Raw genomic sequence first — 15198 nt, forward strand, 5'->3', positions numbered from 1 at the left:
AATCTCACTTATTCTCATTTTTCTATCAACTAAATTGCAGGTGCCATGTTATTTTCAGTCCTGCACCCTTCTTAACACTCCTACAGTTTACAATATTTTTGTAAATAGTCCTTAAACTTTTTCCAGTCCTCTTCCACTGCCTCTTCTCTCAGGTCTCGGATTCTGCCAGTCATTTCTGCCAGTTCCATGTAGTCTATCAGCTGCGTCTGCCATTCTTCAACGGTGGGCAAATATTGCAACTTCCAGTATTTTGCGATAAGTATTCTTGCTGCTATTGTTGCATACAAAAAGAAAGTTCGATCCTTCTTTAACACCCTCTGACCAACAATACCCAAAAGGAAGGCCTCTGGTTTCTTAGAGAAGGTATACTTTCAATTCATTATATATCATTTCCCAGAAAGCCTTAACCCTAGGGCAGGTCCACCAGAGGTGAAAGAATGTTCCTTCAGTTTCCTTACATTTCCAACATTTGTTATCAGGCAGGTGATATATTTTTGCAAGCTTGACTGGGGTCATGTACCACCTATATATCATTTTCATAATATTTTCTTTCAAGACATTACATGCCGTGAACTTCACTCAGGGCTGATTTCCTTCAGAATGGATAGGTTTGATCTTCTTGCAGTCCATGGGACTCTCAAGAGTCTCCTCCAGCACCAGAATTCAAAAGCATCAATTCTTTGGCGATCAGCCTTCTTTATGGTCCAGCTCTCACTTCCATACATCACTCACTTCATTACATTACATTACAATTACATTTGCACTACATTTAAGATTACAGCTTGTTCTAATACATTACTGTGCCCAAATATTTTGTGCTCTTCTCTCTTATTTGAAGGGTGTAGGTTTCAAATTGTGCTTTGTGGAATGTTAGGGTTCCTTGGAAGCTTGTCAACTGGTCCTCTGCATCATGAGAAGATCAAACAAGCTTGCCCACCGCTACTGATCTTCCCTACAATGCACAGTTATGGGAGCCAGGTGCTCTCAGATCTCACAGAGAATCATGCTCCGCATGAACTGCACCTTTGTGCCATGCCTCATAACTTTCTACAACATATGGGTATTTAGTGGGGGAACAACTTGATGTAGAGTTTCTTGAAAGTAGCACAAATGAAAACCAATGTTTTCATACAATCTATTTCAGGCTTTTAAAAAAACAACAACAACCTGGTTGGCTTTATTTTGTCAGCCTTGTCTAAATTTGCATGGTTATGGATGAGAGAGCTTGTCATGTACCTGTCACATAGGAAGAACAACATGCAGCCTGGGATAACATGCCTTGGTTTATTAGGCTGAGAGATTCACCATCCTCGCACCATCCTTTCCATGCCACAATTCAATAAATCCTGGATTCAATCACAGTTCCTTCTCATGTCCATATCAGTTATGAATTCTGTGACTTCAGATTCTGCTTCACTCAGAACTATGGGACCGGAATTTCCTGCTCTGGATGGAATGAGAAATTATGATAAATTCAGCCAGGAAGTCTACTGTTGCAATACTGGAGAAGGGAGGATGGAAAGGGCGGCATAGGGATGTGTGAGCACAATGCTTATTCCTATCTTGGCTTAATAAGCATCAATATGCTATGTCTGAACAGGGCCATTGTGAAGCATACTGAGATCTGGGTGCATTGTGACCTGGCCTCAGTCTTATGCCCAGGCATTAACCACAAAAACAAAGTGGTTTGATCAAGGGAAGACCTATATGATTTGAAAGAGAACTCCAAAAATGGGCCCTGTGCCACAGCTGTGTTATTTCCACTGCAATTCTAGACTACAGATGTGCTAAAATATATTTTCTTTAGAATTAAGGCATATAAGGTCAGCAAATAACCTACTGGGAGAGAGACATATCATTTCTTCTCTCCTTCCGATGGCTGTATAATTGAATAAAAAGCTCTCTGAACTTCACCGCAACAAATGAAACTTTTGAGTGGATTGGATAATTTAGTTAACTAAAAGCAGATATATGTTCACTCCAAGATTACAGCAGAGACAGATACGAGCGAAACACAAACAAAGCACCCAGCCTATTTTTGATCCCCAGAGTGCATTTAAATAGATTAATTTGCAGATCAGATGTTTTGGATTTAATCTAAGCTATTCAATGCTGATTTAATTTAAATAAAACTTTCTCTAGAGAGATTAACTCATCCTAAGATTGATCTCTATTAGACACATGCTTATGACATGAAAGTGAAGCCTGAGCTCCAGCAAGTAGAGGAGAGAATGTGTTCGGAATAATAACTGAGCAGAGACGGCACGCAGGCCTTTTTTATATGTGTGCCCAAGACGGACTGACTCCAGCATTTGTGTGTGGTGTTCTGCAGTTATTAGAAGAGGAAGTTTATTCTTTAATGCTGTTTTCCTATTTAAAACAGTGGCAGTTTTTTTTGTTTCTGGTATATTGCTTCTGAACTACACTGGCAGGCTGATAAATCAGATCACCAACCATACATAATTTATTTCAGTAGGTAACTGGCTGCGCAGCACAGAATACAAATACGTTTTGAACGCTGTTCTGCACACTGCATACTTGACCAGGTTTTAAACTTACCCAGTGTCTGAAGCATTTTCTTCACTCTATATCTGTCTGTCCAGTCGGCTGTGCTGTAGGTTACCGTAATAAAAATGTACAGACTGCACATGCAGGCATAGGCTATATGAAATGGCAGGGGCTGGAAGTTTGGCAGTAGAAGTGAATGCACTGCCTTGGGAGCATGCCCCACTGAACTCAGTAGGACTGACTTCTGAGTAGACATGTCTAGGATTGCACTGCAATCTACTGGTGAATATTGACCATTGTATTGCTTGGGCTCCCTTGGAATGAGGATCACTGGAGACTTGTGCCATTTTATGTGATAAAAGGCTATAAATGCAGGTGGATGAATGGGTTCATGGTGCTAAGACTCCAGCAGATTCTGCTCCTACCTTAAATTTCTTGCCATGGGGACAGATGTGGACTTTGGCAATATGGCAGCCTGAGCAAAGACAAAATTTGATCCCCCCCCCCCCCCACACACAATATTGAGTAGGCATCAGTATATATATAGGCTACATCACCACCAGCAGCATCAATTATTATTATTATTATTATTATTATTATTATTGTGTGCCCTGTCATCTTGGCAACCTGTGCAGGGGAACCGCCTGCGCCACTCTAAAGCTGAGGGGTGATAGAGCCACAACCTGGGATTCTGCACTTAGAACAAGGCAAACTTCTCAGTCTCTTTTTCTGCTCCAGTTGTATGTCTGTCCCCAAATTGCTGGGTAGTTTGACCCCTTATCCTGGCCAAGCAGAGGACAATAGAATGAGTCATACCCTCACTTTCCTTGCCTTGTCATAAATACAACAGTTGAGTTGATAATCAGCAGTTAACACTGCTCTGAGAGAATATCTCTTTCCAGACCCTGCTAGCAATTTTTGACATCTTAAGCAGTTTTAAAAGGTAAAGGGACCCCTGACCATTAGGTCCAGTCTCTGGGGTTGCGGTGCTCATCTTGCTTTACTGGCTGAGGGAGCTGGTGTACAGCTTCCAGGTCATGTGGCCAGCATGACTAAGCCGCTTCTGGCGAACCAGAGCAGCGCATGGAAACGCCATTTACCTTCACGCTGGAGCAGTACCTATTTATCTACTTGCATTCCATGCTTTCGAACTGCTAGGTTGGAAGGAGCTGGGACTAAGCAACGGGAGCTCACCCCATCGCAGGGATCCGAACCACTGACCTTCTGATCAGTAAGCCCTAGGCTCAGTGGTTTAGACCACAGCACCACAAACAAACAAACAAACAAACAAACACATACCGGTACATACATACATCCTGGATATTTTACTATTAGATATATTACTATTAGTTGAGAGAATCCCCAAGTCTCACCACTCACAGCCCATAACAATATTTAAATAGCTGTTTACAGTTGCCAGTGTATGTTGGTGCTTTCACAACATTTGCCTGGGATTATCAGTGTTTTTATGTACATGATAGGATTTGGGGCCTTTGCTATAACATACACAGGACTCCAAAAACTTCTTTTAAACAATAAAGGCAGTTAACCATCAGATACAGAATTTAATGAATCTTTATTTGCGTCAGCCATTGGCCATAACAATAAAACAACAGTACACTATACAAAGAATAGACATAAAGTCAATTATATAAAATACATTTTAGGGTTTTGATCAGATACAGAATGTTGTTGCTATTTTAAATAAAGAAATATTTGTAGGTAAGGTAGTCACAGAGACCTAAAAAATGTTCTTCTGAATGCATTTGTTTAATATCATGCAGACAATTCACATCTTGTCTTGCAGACCATAACACTATGATGAGAACTGGATTCTCTCCCTGACATTACACAAAATACATCCTTACTCTGCAATATGAATGACTTACATACTTACTTATTTAAGACATTTATAGGCATCTTAATTATTCACATCTCTAAGCAGTGTACATAAAAACAAGCCACAGCAAATGAACAATAAAGCAAACAAAAAAGATTGTAAAATGGAATTCAACCTTACCAATGCCTGCTGGAAAGAAGTCATATGAAATATAGCTTGCAACTTTACTTACTTCTTGGCTAGGAAGCAACAAATGGTTTGGTCATTTACCAGCGGAGCACTGTAGGCAACATTATCATGTATCACCTCTCTGTAGTAGAGAGTCAGAGGTGTCCTCGGGCTTCAAGTAAGAACTGGCATTGCTACTTACTAATTGAACTTATCTGATTCTTTTAACACAAAACACCATGGAGGCCTAGAGCACGGTCTAACTACAGTTAGCCATATCATCAATAACATAAGCAACAAGGAATTCTTCTTCCTAGGCTGCTTCTGAAAGGCAGATTACCGCTCCTTTCAGTTATAAACTCTTCATTCTCCAATACTGCAATACTTTTGGATACATTTCAGTTGGTAAGAGCATGAGACTCACTGTTGAGGGTTTGAGCCCACTGTAGGGCTAATTCCCAAGTATTTGAGCCTCCATTCTGCAGAACCGCAAATGACACCAATATTAAAGCCATGCAGCATAGCATGTGTGCTGAAATCATAGAATCATAAAGTTGGGTGGGACCCTGAAGGTCACCTGCATTTATTTCTGAGCTACACTGATATAAAGCAATATGAAGGTTTTGTCTTTGGTGCTACATCAGCTGTTGGTGCTACATCACAGACAGGGCCAGATTTAGGTTTGATGAGGCCCTAAGCTACTGAAGGTAATGGGGCCCTTTATATCTCCATCTGTCCTTTGCCAACAACAAATTGTTGCTGTTTTTTGTGTTGAATATATGCTATATGGTAATATAGGGCGAGCAGGCTAGCAGGCGGGGCCCATTACTTACATCATAGGAGCCTACACAACACAAAACACTGTTGCTGTATGTAGGCTTTAATTTATTTGTTTTTTATCTTATATTTTGGAAATGTACATCCACTTTTTTTCTTTAATTTTTTGTTCAGCCCTAAGCTATAGCTTGTTTAGCTTATACGTAAATCTGGCACTGATCACAAATAACCATCCCTTGATAATGCAATAAAGTAAAGGTAAAGGTACCCCTGCCCGTACGGGCCAGTCGTGTCCGACTCTAGGGTTGTGCGCCCATCTCACTTAAGAGGCCAGGGGCCAGCACTGTCTGGAGACACTTCCGGGTCACGTGGCCAGCGTGACGAAGCTGCTCTGGCGAGCCGGCACCAGCGCAGCACACGGAAACACCGTTTACCTTCCCGCTATAAAGCGGTACCTATTTATCTACTTGCACTTACGAGTGCTTTCAAACTGCTAAGTGGGCAGGAGCTGGGACCGAAAGACGGGAGCTCACCCCGCCGCAGGGATTCGAACCGCCGACCATGCGATCGGCAAGCCCTAGGCTCTGAGGTTTTACCCACAGCGCCACCTGCATGACAAATATGCAAATGGGAAGCAGACCAGAGAGGCCAGCTCAATGCACTGTATGAGTTGTGCTTCCTGGATTTTGCAGATCGGTGCACTCATCTTCCTTAGATATGTCTCTCTCTGAATAGTTTACCAGTTTATCTAGTCAAAATGCACAGCTCACTCCCTCTGGGTTGTATACACCCACTGTGGGTGGCTGGCTGGCTCCTAGCCACTCCAAGCCAGAGTGGAGAGGCATGGTTTTTGTGTATCCCTGGGCCTGCATGCTTGGCAGCAGCCAACCTGGTAAATTCCTAAGTATGCCCCTGCAGTCACTCCCATCCATTGATTCTCCTCACCAAATCTCTTTACCCCAGCATTGTCATTGTAAGGCAAACATGTTCACTCATAACGTGGAATCTGCCTTGGTGTTGTATATGATTTATAAATAACCTTTAGTATTATTTTATTTAAGAATCCAGAATGTAAACCATTGCCATGCTTCAAAGAGCACTTGTCATGCAGCTAAGAACGGACTGCCTCTGCATTATGATAATAGCGAACAGCTTTATAATTTGTGTGGAAGAGAAATTGACATGGGAAGAAAGGGTAGCTATATGATTAGAATAAGCAAAGATTTCACACCAGTAGCCATTGCAAATCCTGTCAGTTTGCAGAACTACTTACAGTAAAATAATCCCACAGAAATCATAGTCAGATTTAAAACACACACACACACACACACAATGATTTTAATTAGAAAATTGCAGATATCAGCATGTGCTTAATTAGAACAATCTTCACCTTAGCCCAAAGCTGTCATGTCTAAAAAGTGATAATGAATAACTGCCTTGATTGGCAGACTTAACTAGATATTAGCAGTGTAAAAAAATGAAGCTGCTCCTTTTTCTTCATTTGTATTAGCAGGAAGCCATCATTTAAGTGCTAAAGATGTTTTCTGTAAAATGCATTTGTAATTTAATCTTTACACTGCATCTTTTGGTGGAGAATAGGTACCTCGAACTTCAGCATGAGAATTCGTGGCTTAAATCTTTTCTGTATCTGTCGTTTTGAGCTGAAGACTGTCATTGAATTTCAAGCAAACCTCATCTGCTGGGAAGTAAGCCTCACTGAGTTCAATGGGATGTTGGATTTGGTGAGGCAACTTATGAAGGACTTGCATTTCCATGAATTGTTGGAAGAGCTTGGTGTACAAAGAACTCCTGCTTGGATGTTAGGAGCTCCCTCTCACCACATATAACAAAAAGTGTTATATATAGAACAAATAGCTTTTCTTCTACACTTAGGGTAGGATGGTTCAGAGAGATACTCTTGGAGGAGCACTGGTGTCTGCATTGACAGTCAGGTGGAGGAATACTGCTGCAGTGTAACCTATGCAGTTGCACAAGACAGAAATTCTTAGCAACGTGGTTGCTGGGCAAAGGGGCTTGGGGCAGAGAAAACATACTGGTCTTTCTGTTGACAAACCAGATCCTTAGCTGCATTCCTAGCTGCAGCTGTCTAATAAAAAGGAGTGGGTTGAATACAATACAGTTGACTGCCAGCAGATGAAAGTCAGGGGAAGGGGAGTCAGAGAACAGAGGCTCACTAACCTTCATTTACAGTATCGAGTAAAATAATAAATTGTAGCATTTCACTTCTTTGGCAATGTGTTACTTGTTATTAGTACTGCAGCAATATGGGAGGTGAGATGTTCTGTTTTGTTTTGATCATGTTCTCTGTGTTTTGTTTATGTACAAATGAAGGCCTTTTGCTAAATAAAGATTTGGTGCTATGAAGTTCAATGGGGCTTATTCCAAAGTAAATGTATATAGGATTGTAGCCTAATGATCTTTCTGGACATTTTTCAATTAAGTATTTGTTTTCTTGGCCTTATGCATTTAATAATTGAATAGTGGAAAATGCTGTACAATTTTTATTTTATTCAAGAGTCTCTGTGCAGTACCATTACAACAGGAACATGAATAAACAATATTTAGTGACTAGGATGAGAGGTCATGTTCAAATCCATTACCGTTTTACTCTTCCACCATCACTTTCTGCCTCTGACATAGGTTTAGATGATTCCCCATGTTCCATTCCCCTTAAAATAATATGTTTTCTCGTCTGCTTCTTGGAACTAATAAATTGACCACCAAGAGGTGCTGTTTCCACAACTAAAAGGCAGGATGGTAGATGCTTATGAGCCTTAACCTTGTTCTGGGTGTAGCTTCTCTTTAAAGGCAAAAGTTAGTCCTTCATAAATCAGAACCACCCACATATGTCAGGTTTCACAGCTGAATGAACAGAATTTAATGGCAACTGTTCCAGGCTACTGATGAAACAATACAATCACAATATCGGGACGTTGCTCTTTATTCATTTTAAGTAAGGTGACATCTACCACTTTGCAGCATCTCTGCTTTCTGCAGAACTGAAGCTAGACTGGTGGAAAAGAAAATGGATGAAATGAGGAATTTCTAAGCATCTAAGCTTAAAAAAATAAAAATAAAATGCTATCCAAATTAATCTGACTCACGGGTAATTTAGGAACAGTGAAAATTTACTTCAGAGATGTGTAATAAGATTTTTCCACTTGGTATCCATAGACAACAGTGACTCCTTTGCTCCATATGTTCTTCATGATCCTTGTCTATAGCATTTGCATAACAATATTTTGGATATGTTTTTATATGCTGTGTAAAGTGTGTCCTGATATGCTGTGCATTTTCATTATGGGCAATGTGACTGCCAATTTGGATCAAGCATTAGACAACCCCAAGTTTCAATTAGGCTGAAATTCAGCTTTATAACAATAGAAAGGTCTTAACAGTTTGGGGCCAAGATGTCTGAAGGTACAGCTTTCCCCGTACCAATCTGCCCATGAGTAAGATCAGTGGGGGAGGCCCCTTCTTGTGACTGCATTGCCAAAAGTGCATATTGTAGCACCTTGTCTCTTCAATGTCCCACACTCAGAGATATGTGTAGCTCTGAACTTACTCAGATGCTGGCACCAATTAAAAGCACATAATTTTATCCAGACATTTGTAGGAGATTAAGCTGCTGTTGTGTGTCTGTGTTATTATTCTTGCATATGATTTATTCATTTATTTATTTGACTTAGTCACTCACTGTAAGAGTTTCTAAGCAGCAGTACTATGAATTGTTTTAAATGGCTATTGTAGGTGGTGTTAAAATCTATATGTATTTGTTGTAGCTTTCCCTGTGATCTGCATTATGAAAAGTGGATTTATAAATAACACTAAATGATTTAGATGTCCCTTTTATGAAGAGGCACATAGTGAGACCATTTATCCCTTGCTGGTGAGGCTCGCTGACCTCCTGGAAAAGCAAAAATTTGACCTTTTCCTGTTAGGCAAAGATCATAAGATGACCCAGATGGTCACCAGATTCTGTATACAGATCTGTAGGCGCAGACCATCCCCCAATCCAAAGTAGTTCATTAAGAAAATCCCCAAACTCGGTTCCATGGTTGACTCTGGGTCATCTCTCTGCGGCAGCTTATCTTAAAGTTTTACGTCTCTATACGCTTATCACATTTATAAATTTTAAATTTATTGTTGTACATTGTTTTACATGTTTGTTTTCCTTCTGGGATTGTACCCCCAAGTGTGTTTTATAAGTTGGTCTCTGACCGTAATAAATTATCTATTTATCTATCTAGCACTAAATGAATGCAGTTAACAAATATGCATGTTTTAAATGTTCACAAGTAGGGAGTAGAAAACCTTTAGAAAAGTGTGGTGGTCTTGGTGAATGACTGAGGTTTCTGACCCATCAAATGTTTTTGTCTTATTTTTATTTTCTCTCTCAGGTTATCTGGAATGAATATACCACCCCCAATTATCAGCAACAAAAACTGGCTAAGACTCCATTTTGTAACAGACAGCAACCACCGATATCGTGGATTTAGTGCTCCCTATCAAGGTATATTTAATGAAAATCATGGGGTTTTTTTCTTTTCAGATTAAGAAAGCGGTTTTACAGGTATAACTGTACTTTTCACTAAAAAGAAATAAAAAGAGAGCATTCTGATCCACTACAGTTGGTCAGTTCAAGCATGAATAAACATCCATTCTCCTGCTACAAAAGCCACAAAATAGTTGTCAAATTACAGTGTAGATTAAAACATATTCTTGTTACACAGATTTCAAACATTTATGAAGAATTTGGATTTTAAAAAGAGTAACTTGCTGAAGTGCTTCTGAATATTGCTGAAGTGCCTCACTGATTATCAGAAACTTGAGAGCAAGTGTATGTTTGCAAAAACAGCACATGATGGTGGCATTACTAAAGAGAATCTTTGTCAAGTAGGGTTCATTTCATTGCATGCAGTAATTTCTTCTTATGTTACTAGTTAGGCTTCTTATCTACTTTTGTAAATGAATAGACAGCTGTTGAGAGAGAAATAAAATAAAACCTGAGAATCTGAGGCATATTAATTTGAGGCTGCGTTGCTAGAATAGGTTTGCTTAATAAATAAATAAAAAGCCAGGGAAAGTATTAATATATACTCTAGCAATATGATGCTTTTATCAAAACCCCTCATTTTTGTAAATACATTTTTGTCTTTAATGGATAATATCCAGGGAACTGTAAGCGCTTCCTGACACAAAAGGAATTTTGTTTATCTTTGCACACCATGTTCCCATAATAGCTAGTTGAAGGGCTTTTTTTTTTTTTTGAGACATGTTTTCATATCAGTAGGACTTGATGATAGAAACAGCACCTGCTCTTCATGGATATCACACATGTGAACAACTGTGTTGCAGAATAATCATTAGCATGTTGCATACTAGACTGTCTATGGATATTAACTCTACTCCCGCCCATTCTTCAAAAGCAATTTAAAAAGGGATCTATTCTCTTTGTATAAAATACAGTAAATACAGTAATTTCAGAATGATACAAATCCAGAGAAGTAATTATAAGCCTTTTTAGGCAAGCAAGTACGTCCCTTGATAGTATTTTCAAGTTGCAATGAAGACATGAATGAGTTTGTTTTTTAGTTTGCTATATTTATATAGTCGTGCGCATTGATTTCCTCTTAGCTGTGGAATGAACTTGGGAATCAAGCCCACTGTAAATCATAGCACTTGACTGACTAGAAAGGGTCTCATATTCATTAGTGATGAATAAAGCTAAAATAGAGTGGAAAACATGTATCAATCAAAATATGTATAAGCTTCAGATTTTTACTGGGAGAACAAAGGAAGAGTCTTGTCACACTTGAAAGTTGAATAAATTTATTATAGCATAAACTTTCATGCCATGATAATCATATACTTGAAGTGTTATGCAGGGATGTATTCCATCTTTCAATTTTCTGTTTTCTGAACCCCTGATATGGTGCATGACGTTATTAGATCCTGTAATATTGCTGTCACCAGGTTGGCATTTGGGTCTTCTACAGGGTTCTTTGCCTTTGTCCATATATCTTGCCTTTTGTTCATTTACCTGCTTATGCCATCATCCACCTACAGTGCCCTTTTGTATTCTGCACAGTACAAACAGGCTAATTTCTATGCAAAAAAATAAACAGATATTTGACATCAGAAATGGCAGCACTTAAAAATTAGTGGAAGAATGTTGCAAATTCCCAGGACATTCTGTATCTGACTAAGATGGTCATACTGGAACAGAGAAACTTCAGAGGGAGAATGTAGTTTGAAACTACTGAATTCATTAAATGGTTCAATGCTATTGCATATGTGTTGAATCAACAAGGAGGATTTTTATCCATTACATTAAATTGCATTAAATGCATTAATTCATTTACCAATGCCAGGATTTCTGTGTTACATACATAAACATTTTTTGTGAATGGCCACTATTTATTAATTTATAAGAATATTTATATCCTAGTATTCATAAAAAATATTATTAATAATGTTTGAAGTGTAATTATCACCACCTGTATTTTTCTGCATTTCCTTTCCCTTTGACCTCACTATTTAGCATTCCCCAATATGTAGATTAATATCCTCTTTATCTATGTCCTCAACTCAGGATAACATTCATTTATTTGATGACGTGGATTGTATTCCACAAAAGCTATGCTATAATAAATTTGTTAGTCACAAGACTAAATCTGAAAGGTGCCACAAGACTCTCTGTATTTGTTGCAAGAGAGTAGCATGGCTACTGCTTTGGAAAATGTTACCTGTGCAAACTCCATGCTTCTTTTTAATGTTTTCCTTAAATTGTCAACCCATATGTAGCAAATTTCACAAAATATTTACAAATTCAAGTTTATTTAAGAGCATATATTAGACTGCTACAGATAAGTTCACGTATTATGGTGAAAAAAAGTTACTGATGCGTTTGCTGAAACCTGTTGGGTGATAAGAGTTTAGGCGGAGGAATGAGTGCTGTAGATGTTCCCTTTCCTTTTTCCAGAGCAGAGCTGTTCTTATGAAAGTATTTAATCTGTCCAAAATGTGGCTTCCATGATAGGCCTAATAAGATGTGAGTGGACTACAGAATCAGACCGATAGCCCATTACATTATTTTACATGAACGCTATGGACAGTGTGAGCAATGGTGCCCATAAGGCTCATACTACAAGACAATTGAGGGATTCTTTCAGTGATGAGTCTCTTGAGAAATTCAATTCCTCAACCTCAAAGGAAATACAGTACATTATGGACATAATCGGCTGCAGACTTATTTGAGTTTATGCCCACTGATTTCAATGAGCTTAAGTACTTTCAACTCTCACTGGACTATAGCCTACAAACAGAGCTACAAGAAATAATTTCAATTGTTAGGTTCATTGGTAGATTAACTTTACTTGATTGATTAGTAGGCTAATTTTTATCTTTAGGGTTTAAAGGTGAAATGTACTTGTTTATTTGATGTAGGGACTTCTTTCTTTTTTTGTTACACTGAACTAAAAGGGATCTGCCTATTCAATAACAGGAAGTAGTTGGTTCATAATAAGCTGAGCTATTTCATAATTCATACAAGACCGTTAAAATGCATGTATTGGGTTTTGGTAATATACATATATATTTACAATTAATTGTTTTAAAAGGTAGGTTATTGATAAAATTATTAGCAGCTGATTCACTCACAGAACACTATATAAATAGGAATGGTAAGGATATGTCAGTCCAAGCCTTTGGCCATGCCTGTCATGACTCATTCTTGTTCCACAAGCCTATGTCCCCTTTGGATTCCTCTCCAAGTCTGGGAAAGAGCTGGCTGAAGTTCTTCCTGCAGTACATGCAGATTGCATTCACCTGCCATGCCATATCTTTCCCCCATCTGTGTCCTTGATCCTTTAGCCTCATTCACTTTCTTAAACCATCTCCCTGGGGGACAAGAGTATGCTTCCAGAAAACAGGCATGCTGGCATTTGAAGTGTGTGATTGTCTTTGGCCAGTTTTGCTTGGCAGCATTTAGAGTAAATATTTCTGCATAGTATATACAGGCGCTTGTGAAATGCCACTTCTGTAAGGAAAATAACATCACCTTGCTTGTTGCAACTTTCTGGTAAAAGAGGATGCATGCAAGCCATAGATTCAAAGCATACACACCCCTCCAAGAATCCTGGAAACTAATTTGTTAAGGGTACTGGGAATTGTAGTTATTTGGAGGGTAAACTAAAATTCCCCAGATTCTTGGAAGGGGGAAAGTGCCCTGAATGTATGGTGTGTATGCAGCCAGAGTATTCTTCTCTAAGCAAAACATTATTTTCTAAGCAAAACATTCACACTATGCTGTTAGATGCTATCAGAGGCAAAAAGTCTTCCTTTAGGAAATGGAAGTGTTGTCCAAATTAGAGTAAAAGGAACACCTACTCTGAAACAGATGCAAGCAGACAACAAAGGTTGATAAAAAGAGCACGTTGCTAAATGCATGTTGACCGATAAATAAATAAAATAATAGCAGGAGACTGGCTAGGGAGGCAGATGAATCTTTGTATGATGACAGATTAACATCTCTTCTGGGAAAACTGGTGGGAAGTGTTGTAAAATATAGAATTGCCAAGCATATGGAAGAACAAGTCTTGCTGAAGCAAAAGCGGTATGACTTCCCTGTCTCACTGACCTGTTAAGAGTTCTTTGAGAGTGTCACCAAGAACATAGATAAAAGTGATCCAGCTGACGTTGTGTACTTGGCTTTGGAAAAAACTTTTGACAAAGTACCTCACCAAAGACTCCTAAGTAAGCATAGCAGTCATGGAAAAAGAGGAGCAGTACCCTTGTGCATCAGTAATTGTTCCTCACAATGTCATAATGGAGGGATGTAGACACTGGAGCCCCCAAGAATTAGCATTGGGACCTGTACTTTTTCACTTGGACATAAATTAACAAGGGGCAATGGGTGAGCAGTGTGGTAGCTAAGTTTGCTGATGATACCAAATTGTTTAGGGTGGTTAAAAAAAGGGACTGTGAAGAGCTCCAAGAGCATCCCTCCAAACTGAGTGAATGGGCAGTAAAATGGGAAATACAATTTGATGTAAACAAATGTAAAGTAATGCACTGACCAGAAACGTAAACCTAGTGTGTGACAGCTGTTAAAAGGGGTAATTCTGTGCTATGGATCACTAAGAAAAGAATTGAGAATAAAAGTGCCAATATAGTAATGCCATTATAGAAATCTATGGTTGCAACCACCCTTGGAATGCTTTGTACAAAGGCAACCCAAATGATTTGGGGATGAAGGAACGCCCCTATGAGGAAAGATTACAACATCTGGGGCTTCTTAGTTTAGAGGAAAGGTAAATAAGAGTAGACATGAAAGAGGAGCATACAATTATGCATTGTTGTGGAGAAAGAAGAGGAGGAGTTTGGATTTGATATCCCACTTTAACACTACCCTAAGGAGTCTTAAAGCGGCCTTCCTTCCCCACAGCAACCACTCTGTGAGGTGAGGTAGGCTGAGAGACTAGCCCGAGGTCTGAGAGAAGTGTGACTAGCCCAAGGTCACCCAGCAGCTGCATGTGGAGGAGCAGGGAAGCAAACCCGGTTCACCAGATTACGAGTCCACCGCTTTTAACCACTACACCACACTGGTTCTCAGAAGGTGGATAGAGAAGTTTTTTTCTCGCATAACACTAGAACTCAGGAACTTCCAGTGAAGCTGGATCTCAAAAGATTCAGCACAGGTCAAACAATGGCCTAATGACATAGTTAAGCTACGGAATTCTCTCTCAAAAGATGTAGTGGTGGCCACCAATTTGAACAGTTTTAAAGGGGGATTTGACAAATTCTTGGACAAAGCGATCAGAAGCTACTGGCCACAACACCTATGTTCTGCCTCTACTGTCAGAGGCACTAAACCTCTGAAT

At 39.2% G+C, this 15198-nt stretch overlaps 1 protein-coding gene across 5 annotated transcripts in view; it reads left to right on the plus strand.

Moving 5' to 3' along the window:
• CSMD3 (CUB and Sushi multiple domains 3) overlaps nt 1–15198 on the plus strand; it is a 591548-nt gene that overhangs the window by 247658 nt on the left and 328692 nt on the right. For all 5 annotated transcript variants that reach the window (XM_083516438.1, XM_083516434.1, XM_083516435.1 and 2 more), the window contains exon 6: nt 9715–9827. In XM_083516438.1, the coding sequence (XP_083372564.1) occupies nt 9715–9827 (113 nt within the window). The remainder of the gene's footprint in view (nt 1–9714; nt 9828–15198) is intronic.

The sequence above is a fragment of the Podarcis liolepis genome, assembly GCF_965112155.1.
Source record: "Podarcis liolepis genome assembly, chromosome: 8".
NCBI classification, from domain to species: domain Eukaryota; kingdom Metazoa; phylum Chordata; class Lepidosauria; order Squamata; family Lacertidae; genus Podarcis; species Podarcis liolepis.